Here is a 9,742-nt window from a genome sequence, read left to right as displayed (position 1 = left end):
TGATTTCGTTGCTGATAGAACCCACTATTTCTTCGGTTATTACCCTGGTTGAACCCATAATTGTTGTTGTTGTTGTTCTGTGAAAAATTTCCAATGGCCTTAGCTTCATCCATTGGCAAATCATCCACATCAGCTTGACACTCTGAAAAGTAATGACTTCCTCCACATAACTCACAAACAATTTGGGCTTGTTTAGCTTGCCCTGCAATTATTTTTGTCAATGCCTCAACCTGAGCTATTAACTTTATGATGGCATCAACTTCTAACACACCAGCTACCTTCTTATATTGACTCCTTTCAGTTGGCCACTGTTGATTGTTTAGAGCCATCTCCTCCAATAGATCATACGCCTCATTAGCACTCTTTCTCATAAAAGCTCCGCCCGCTGCTGCATCTATTAGAGTTCTAGTATTACCAACCAACCCGTTGTAGAAGTTGTGAACCAGCATCCACTTCTCTATACCGTGATGAGGACACTTCCTGATCAGATCTTTAAACCTCTCCCAAGCCTCATGGAGAGATTCATTATCTTGTTGGCAGAAGTTATTGATTTCTCCTCTCAGCTTTGCAGACTTGGCTGGAGGAAAGAACTTTGACAAGAATTTTGTTGCCAGATCATTCCAGGTGGCAATAGAATTGGGTGGCAAGGAGTTTAACCAACTCTTGGCTCGTTCTCTGAGCGAGAATGGAAACAGTCTCAGTCGAATGGCATCATCGCTAACTCCATTAACTTTAAAAGTTTCACAAAGTTCCATGAAGTTAGAGAGATGCAGATTAGGATCTTCAGAAGGGAGGCCACCAAACTGAACTGAAGACTGCACCATTTGAAGGATGGCAGGTTTAATCTCAAAGTTGTTTGCATCCACTGCCGGTGGCCTGATACATGACTGCACTCCCGTCAGAGTAGGGAGAATGTAATCTCTCAAGCTACGGCCATTAGCTTGATCTTCCACGGCGCCTCCATTATTACCGTTATTACCCCCATTGTTTCCAGCATTATTGTTCACATTGGCAGCCATGATTTCTGATGTTTCAGCAGTTGCTGAAACTCTTTCTTGCCTTTTGTTCTTTCGGTTCCTCCTGCAAGTTTTCTCGATTTCAGGATCAACTGGTAATATAACTGCTTGTCCTTGACGGCGCATACACTTAGGATTCCTGAAATAGATCAAGAAAATATTGCAAGAAAAAGGTTAGAAAATCAGCAAGAGAAAATATACCAAAGTAGAAGTTAGTATAATTTTGTGTAATATTAATCTTTAAACAATTCCCCGGCAACGGCGCCAAAAACTTGTAGCTATAATTTATAAACACTACGCAAGTATACGCAATCAAGTAGTAAAACTCACACAGGTGAGGTCGATCCCACAGGGAATTGGATTAAATACCACTAAACTATACTTATAATTCTATTTGGCAAATCGAAAACAATTATGATTTAAGAAAAGTAAAGTAATTCAGAAAACGTAAAACACAGTTAAAGTTTAAGCAAGATGAGATGATAGGGAGGAGAATCCTGTTGTTGTTTACCCAAATCGTTAATGCTCAATTACTATCCTATTCTTGAAGTGAATGACAGATTATAAAATAACCTAGCTCTTTTTAGATCTTCTAGATTCTAAATCACATGTTATCTAATTAATTCCTTAATTAAACTAACATGAAATCAGCATTAAGCAATAATCTACTTGTCACATAAGTCATGTGAATACTCTCGTTTCACATAGAGCATCGATTATCCCAATTTTAGCATTCTCAATTCTCACTTTTCAGATTTCGAATTGAGATCATAAAGCATGCACAAGGTGATCAATCTTAAACATGAAATTAAACACAAATTAAGATAATTTCACAAACAAGAATGAAGGAATGGTAATTAAACATTAACTAGACAAAACATTAAACAACAATCATCATCCTCCCTAAATGGGAAATTTAGTTCAGAAACAAATCCATAACCATTCCTAAAGCAATATTCAACATAAAGAAATTAACGAGGAATAAAGAAAAGAACTTATGGTGGATGAATTCTGGATCTTCACTTGAATCTCTACGCTCTTCCTGCCACTTTCTGCTGTGTTTTAGGGTTCGCTTCCCCTGACTTCCAATCGCAGTTTTCTATTTATAACTAATTTTTAGGGTTCGATGGACGAAATTGCCCCTGGTCCGTACGGGATCTCGACGCGGCTAGAAATGGGCTCGCCGCGGCCAGATCGATGTTGAAAATACGAGGTTCTGTAAGGACTTTATGGCCGCGGCGAAGCTTCCTCTGGCCGCGGCGACTGGAGCACATTTTTTTTTCATTCGTTTGGTGTTCTAGCCGCGGCCAAGCTGTGTCTAGCCGCGGCCAGATGTGCACAAAACTTCAGAAATTGTGTTTTCCTTGGCTCAGCTCGTCTTTTATTGAATTTCTGCCCCCGAGACCTCTTTTATTCCAAAGAACCTGAAAACATAGAAAACAAGCGTAATTCCATCCCAACACAGCAAAAAACGCACATAAAATAGATCTGATACCTAGGCTAAAAATAGCCTAACATGAACATATTTAAGGCATCAGAATTAGATTCGGAGCAAGTTCATTTTTGAGCACTTGGTGCTCGGGCACCTAGCGCCCATGTTGAAAATTTGTCAATCTAGGCACCTTCCAAGTATCATATCAATGATCTGGCTTTTTCATCATCTTCATCTTCATCATCATAAAAAATGGGGAATATAGGTACTTTCAGGGAAGAAACAACACTTTCTAGGTGCCAGAAGCAAGGTCCAGGGCCGAGAAAAGATAGATTTAACTATTTTTGGGGACCAAACGAAACTTTCAAAGGGTCATAACTGGTACCAAGCACCCAAGTTGACACCTAGCACTAGGCCCAGCCCCTAAGTTAACATATTGTCAACCTGGGCTATTTCCAATTAAGTTCTCGAAAAAGTGTTCTGGGCATTTTTTTTGTCATTAGAAATAATAAAGATTCAAGCAAACTCGGGGAGAAAACCACAAACTCGAGCCCTTGGAAATAGGGCCCAACGTCCAGGTTAACCTAGTGTTGGGCCGAGTCCCCAGGTTGACAATCAACCTGGTTCGCTGGTTTCGATCAATCAAATGCCAAATCTGATTCGATCATTGAATTCAGAATGGTCCAAAATGGGGTGAGAGACCTCATCCTCAAGTTCAAGAACTTCAGAAGTATCAAAACGACAACCCTGGAGCTCAGAAATAAAGTACCTAACACCCAGGTTGACAAATGACCTAGTGCGGTGGGTTCTGCTTATTCGATTCTAATTCTGATTCCGACTCAACCGTCTATTTAGTTTTTCACAATGATAAAGATCCATGAAGTCAAATTCAAAACGTCGCATTTTTCATTTCCAACATGGGAAAATTACTCAGAAATGAAGAGTTTCGAATCTCTCATGTAGAATAGTAACATCTTCGAGAACTAGTGACCAGCTTCGCCAGAACACAGAAATAACTAAGTGATATCAAAATATTACTTAGGCATCAAAAATTATATCCACAGGACGTTCTCTCACTTACCGAGTGTCTAGGTTGATGTCATATGTCAACCTGGGCGCTGGATGTCAGCTTGGCCAATGGGTTGTGAAATGCTTTTAGTAAAATGACCATAACTCGCTCATTATTGATCTGATTGATGCTACTCATCTTATGTTTTGAAGATAATTCGATGATCTATCAAGTCATGTCTCACGCTTCAATCGCAATTCTAAAGCCATCGAATTCAAATTTGCACCGTTAGATCATCATCTACAATATAAAATATCTAATTTGTATTTTCTCCTATTATTGTGGGCTCCTTCAACTATAAAAGGAAAGCTCCCTTAGCTTATTTTTCACATTTAGAAAATTTCTCACAATGTCATAGCATCTCTCTCTAGTTACTCTCTCTAGAAACTAGAGCTTAAACACTTAGCCTTTTTCTGTAATACTATCTTGTGAGAAATAAAAACTTGAAGTAGACGAAACTCCATTACCATGACGACATGGGGAGTGAACTACAATAAATTTTATGTGTCTCTCTAAATTATTTGCTTAAACTTATTATTCATCTCACCAATCTAGAGAGTTGGTATTGGCCACTTTTCAGCATGAACAAAGTGACAAGATGACACTGCACTGAAGTATTTGACAGACTTGAATCATCATCCCCTAGGAGGTAGAGACCATCTTTAATCTTCCCTTTGATTAGGATTACTCCCGTTTGTTTGTCCTTGACAAAACAACAAGATTTTTGAAATACTTAGTAAGCTTGGAAACACTTACGAGATTTTTATTTATAGATGGAACTTTCAATACATTATTTAAGTGCAATGGGAAAGATGATTTGGAAGAGATGCTAGCTTTACCAATGTGAGAAATGACTAGCTTCTTACCATCACCAACAACCACATTGTCTTGGCCAGAGTAAGGCATAACATTCTTAAGATGATTAACATTGAAAGAAATGTGATTAGTGGCTCCAATTTCTGCATACCACCCTTGATCATCAATAAAATTTGGAATAGATTAAGCAACGTAGGCATAAGGCTCATACTCAAAATAATGCTCAATCAAATTGGCTTGAGCTTGAGATTGTCTAAAAACTGATTTGGGAGTGGTCCAATCTTCATCAAACTTGTAGTGACAGATGCGTGAAGGATGGCCATAGCGCATACACACTAGACATAATGGACATTTGGATTAGATGATCGAGGAAAATTTGGAAGAGCAAACCCTCGTGGAGAAAATCTTGATGAAGATTCATACATATTGCCTCTGTCAACATTGTTGGAAGGTCAAAATTGACCAATTCTTGATCCAAAAGTTAGGTTCACAGACATCTTAGTTGAAAGATCCAACATGGTGGTGTATCTTTCAAGACGAGTTTCATGAGACATCAATAATGCCTGAACTTCCTCAAGAGAAAGATTATCGCTCCAAGACGTAATACCAGATACAACAGGGTCAAATTCTGGTTCAAGGCTAGTAAAATGATGCAATATCAAATCAAAATCCAAATTTGGATGACAAGCTATAGCCAATGAATCATAGAGGATTTCATCTTATCAGCATACCTTTATGAATACTGGAAAGAGCTCAGCTGACTTGTTCCAAGGCTTTGGAGACTTTGTTCTAACTAGTATAGCTTGCTACTATGCCAAGGATGCTTTCAGTCATGGAGGCTCAAAGTTGAGAAAGAAGAAGTTAATTATTCTTGCTCCATTGAGTGAATACAGGATTAAGATGGACATTGATGAGTCTTTGAGGTGGTGCGATATCAATAAGCAAAATTTCATCCAGACCATAACCAATCAGCGTTGGTATGACGATTTCCAGGCGAGGAACTCTATGCGATTTAGCTTGATCACAAAGGATGAGGTAAGGGAATGGGAAAAATAATTCCACGGTTGAGTTGTTGGAGCACCATGAACGATACTGGCATCAGTTATGCTTGCTAGAGACAAGTTGTCACCAGAAGAAGGCAGCTAATAGCTCTAATAACATGAAGAATTAGAATGGAGGAGAGAGAATTGCAAAACAAATTATGGAGGAATGCTTTTAAACTTAGAATTCTACATAGTACAAAACTCTTTATTTATAGACTAAAAGTTCAATACAAATCAAGAATCAATTTTGTTATAACAGAATGAGTACACATAACATAAATGTGTAATGACACTTAAGCCAAACTAACCAACCTTACCGCCTAAGTAATTGGTTATCATACTAAAACTCAAATGTTACACTGCAAAAGAGTCGTACGTACATGTGCTGAACAATTGAGATGTCATGTTGCTGCAAAATTTAAACATACTTATAATACTACTTAAACCAGCCAAAAAGATTATGGAAAAAGGTATAGGAGGCCAAAGAGTGACAAAAGAATGGTAACAATAATAGTAATTGTTACGAATTTACACTTGGAATTTGTGAAACGTTTTGAAATGTACATTGCATATATGTACAGATCAACTTAGAATTATAAGAGAAATCCCCAATAAAAGTATAAAGTGTATAATAAAATTCTAATCTAATCATTTCAGAATTAACAAGACGAGGAAACCCACTCACACTCTCGAATACCGAAACCGTGCACGTATGGATGTTCAGTCTTCAATGCCAAGACCCCAAAAAAATAAACCAGAACAAACGCCACCAGAACTTGAACTGTCGAACTTGATAGACACCCCGAAAAATACAGGGAACAAAAGAAAAAAAGGGAAAAATTTGTGAGAAAAAAAAATGGTCGATCAAAAGAATTTAAAGAATAATACTCTAATTAATTGAAAAGAAGGAAAAAAAATAAAAACTATATGTATTTTATATATATTTTGAAGCTCAAACCAAACAATTTTCTCGAGCAAAGAAAAAAAAACTTGATTATCACAGCCACCATGAAGAGACCTTGTGAATATATCAAGAGAAGATATCTTGTTCATCATGGGAAAACTCTTTCCTCAGCTTATGCGAGAATAAACGGCAAGCGTCCATGCTGAGATCAATGGCGGCTGAGAGAGCAATGAACAGAGCAGCGTCCGCCATGCAAGTCACGTGCTGAGCTCCCACTTGTACGACGGGTTTGCTCACTTTTCCCTCTCCTTCCACAGTTGAACCCATCACAAAGCCTTTGACTGGCGACCTCGAAGTCAACGCCGCCACACTCAGCCTACTGTCGATGCAGAATTCCCCACCCTTTTTCACGTTCATCGTGGCTTCGGCGATAGGAATTCCGGTGGTGGGGCCGTTAGCATTTTCAGCTAAAAGCTCGAATTTGTAGCCCAGACCATCTACGGGGCCTCTCTCCCGCCACGCCTCGAGGCGGCCCCAAGGCTTCCAGCTGCTGACGGAGACCCCGTGCGGTCTGAGAATGAGCCATGCCCCCGGGTTGGACCGCCAAACTCGGTCCGAGCCGGGGGAAGGAACGAAGGGAGTGATCATTGAAGCCGCCGCAACCGGTGATCCGGATAGATCGTGAATTGTCACCATCCAACCTTTTCTTTCTCTTCCGGGCCTCTCTCTTTCGCCGGAAAATGTTCTCATCCATCCTCTGTTTCTGGTGTTGTTGTTTATGGTGAAATCTGAGGGTAGTGATCTGTATTTTTCATGTTAAAAAAACAAAAAGTCCAACATCAGAATCTTGAATTTTTCTTTTGGTTTATATATTATATAAATGGAGAAACAAAGAATTAAGTAACAAATAATAATGTTTATACTATACATATGTCAACAATAGAATTTATGAAGATATGCAACAGAACATAAGATTTTTGCACATGGGAAAGGATCATTTGTTTGTTTGGTTTTTTTTTTTTTTAATTTAATTATAATTATACAATATAATAAAAGACATAATTGAGTTAGTTGTGATTATTGGTGATAATACAGAGTGTGTATTTTTTCGTGAACGACATTTGATAATTATGAAAAGTCGGCAAAGGCAAATGGAAATGTTTTTTTATATTAACATATACAAATAATGTAATATCAGATACTCCGAAAATACTTTTCAACAGTAAAAGGTTATCAATTTGTAATTAAAAAAGAGTAATGAAAAGAGACTGATGAACTAAGCGAAAGACAGCTCATCACAATTTTTTTTTTAATACAATGATAAATGAAATTTAAGTTATTTCCTTAAATGTTGATTCCTAGTTTTTATTTCATGATTATAATGAAAAAAGCGAAACAAAAAAAATGAATGCTTTTAACTGGTCTTGAAAATTGTAAGGAACACATGAATAAATATGCAATTGCGCTTTTTGCAGATTGTTTGCATGAAATAAGAAACGTAGAATGGATCAAGATTTGCACAGCCCCAACTTGACACATGTGATTACTAGACACCAGCTAAGAAAATTGACAACACAATTACTTGATTCACACACAATCGATTCTACCGCCCCCATCATCAATCAACAGTTAAAAATTTCATATATTTTATATTATTTTCTAAAAAAAGAAAAAAAAATCACAAAATCCACCAACCAAGGCTCACGTTAGCAACATTTAACAATTAACCACTAAAGTGCTCCGTAACTTAAGCAACCAGATAAACAAAAAAGAAATAAGTACTCACCGGGATCTTGCATTCCGGTCAGCGCTGAACTTGCAACTAAAAACGGGCTGTCGTATATTCCCCTGAATCTGAAAAACGACAGGGCTACATTCCGGTTCGCCTCCGAACTGAAACACGTAACGGGGGTCCGGTTCAGACCGGACCACCGCATGAAGTCTGGCGGAGGAGGATGACTTATTCTCGTCCTTCTCACTCCCGAGCTTCAGCCACCCACTCTGGAAAACCCCAGGTCGGAACTCGGCCCCACTCAGGTCCACACTCACATTAACCCGACCAAGAAGCTTCCCGTTGGTCACTCCACACGTGCGGCCCATGCGCCCCGTGTAGACCGAGATGCGAAGGGTAACGGGCTTTCCAGCAGCCTTGATACGGCGGAGAGCGATGGAATCGAGGTGGAATCCGGCGGAGGAGGTGGCGGAATCGGGCGGAGGAGAATCGCCGGAGGATGAGCAGAGAGGGAGGAGAGCCGTCTGTGAGGGGAAATTCTTAATGCTGAGTTTGCAGAAGCATGGAGTGGCTGAAGGGTGGACGCCTAGACCGGCCGGTTTGGTGGCTTGGTGAGGGAGTTTGAGAGCCAGAGACTCCACTATTAGGCGGGCGAATGGGCAAGGATCCATTGTCGTTTTGTGACCTTATGATGTCGTTTTTGGATTTTGATTGAAGTTTTTTCTCTGTGTTTTTATGGGTTTAAAGAGAGAATGGGAGCTAGCCAAGCTAGCTACTGCTGCTTCATGAGATGACTAAAATGGATGTCGGCTGCTTACCTGTTTTATCCTCTTGGCTTCACTTTCTCTCTCCTTCATTTTTAAATATAATTGTTATTCAATGTTATTTTGATCCGATCAACCTTGTATATATATATATATATATATATATATATACCATAGAAATAATTATTCTTACTATATTTTAACTTCCATTTTTTAATCGAACACAACTAAAAAGACAGTTCATATAATTTCAGAATTTGGAAAAGAAATTAAGTGAAAAGGGTGAGAAAATGGAAAGAATATTATTGGGTAAAAAGAAAGGTGCGGAAGTGGGGTCATTTGACAACTGGATTAAGGCTGTCACCACGTTGTCATGAAGGCTATTGGAGGATTTGATTGGGTCACTTCTCAAAATTGATCAATTAAAAAAGAAAAACAAACTGATGATCGGCCAAAAAAATAAATAATTAAATTAATTAATTAAAATTTGGTGACGTGGCATTTCTTTGGCGTCTTCTGACTCTAGTTTAAGACTCCTGAATTTGACGGCGCTAAACGGTTTTTATTTTGTTATATATATCTTATTATATATTATCCGACTCACTCACCATTGGTAAACGTGGCAGTAAGTAACTAAAATACATCATCAAACAACTGTCATAACTTGTTATAATTTCCCTTCAATTTTTTTTTAACCAGGAAGACTTGTTAGATTAATATGTTGTTGTCATTTAATTGGGTTTTTTTTTTTTTAAAAAAAAGGAAGTTTTGGTCATGGAAATTTTGGAAAATAAAATAAAGGGAGACCTATAAGGTTCATGCATGTTCCTAGCTCAAAGAATTAAATGCCCTTCTGTCATCCAATTTCTTTGTCTAATATATTTCATTCACAAACTATTAATTCCTAATTATCAATAAGATATACTAATTAATGATATTAAAGTTTTAAATTTATAGAAACCTTTT

At 38.2% G+C, this 9,742-nt stretch overlaps 1 protein-coding gene and 1 non-coding gene across 4 annotated transcripts; one reads left to right on the top strand and one right to left on the bottom strand.

Annotated features, from left to right (window-relative positions):
* Positions 1 to 459: 459 nt before the first annotated feature.
* On the top strand, positions 460 to 566 carry LOC115721491 (small nucleolar RNA R71). The gene has a single exon (XR_004012510.2). It is a non-coding gene; the product is annotated as a small nucleolar RNA R71 (small nucleolar RNA).
* A 5,298-nt stretch (positions 567 to 5,864) lies between these two features.
* Positions 5,865 to 9,018, bottom strand: LOC115705835 (uncharacterized). Of its 3 annotated transcripts, none has more exons than XM_061104489.1 (3): positions 8,067 to 8,933; positions 6,395 to 7,082; positions 5,865 to 6,165 (listed from the first exon to the last, which is right to left on the bottom strand). In XM_061104489.1, the coding sequence occupies exons 1-2, from the start codon at positions 8,681 to 8,683 to the stop codon at positions 6,407 to 6,409; spliced, it is 1,293 nt and encodes a 430-aa protein (XP_060960472.1). In that variant the 5' UTR covers positions 8,684 to 8,933; the 3' UTR covers positions 5,865 to 6,165; positions 6,395 to 6,406. The 3 variants fall into 3 exon arrangements, with proteins under 3 accessions (XP_060960472.1, XP_060960470.1, XP_030489139.1); XM_061104487.1 differs by having other exon boundaries at positions 5,865 to 6,157; XM_030633279.2 differs by having other exon boundaries at positions 5,865 to 7,082; positions 8,067 to 9,018.
* Positions 9,019 to 9,742: the final 724 nt, after the last annotated feature.

This window comes from Cannabis sativa, chromosome 1 (assembly GCF_029168945.1).
Source record: "Cannabis sativa cultivar Pink pepper isolate KNU-18-1 chromosome 1, ASM2916894v1, whole genome shotgun sequence".
In the NCBI taxonomy this organism is placed as follows: domain Eukaryota; kingdom Viridiplantae; phylum Streptophyta; class Magnoliopsida; order Rosales; family Cannabaceae; genus Cannabis; species Cannabis sativa.
This window is presented reverse-complemented; position numbering and strand designations above follow the sequence as displayed.

Coding starts and splice junctions, on each gene's coding strand:
- LOC115705835 (XM_030633279.2), bottom strand. CDS start 8,683: ATGGATCCTTGCCCATTCGCCCGCCTAATAGTGGAGTCTCTGGCTCTC. Junction 7,083..8,066: donor GACCGGAATGCAAGATCCCG/GTGAGTACTTAT, acceptor TGAAAAATACAG/ATCACTACCCTCAGATTTCA.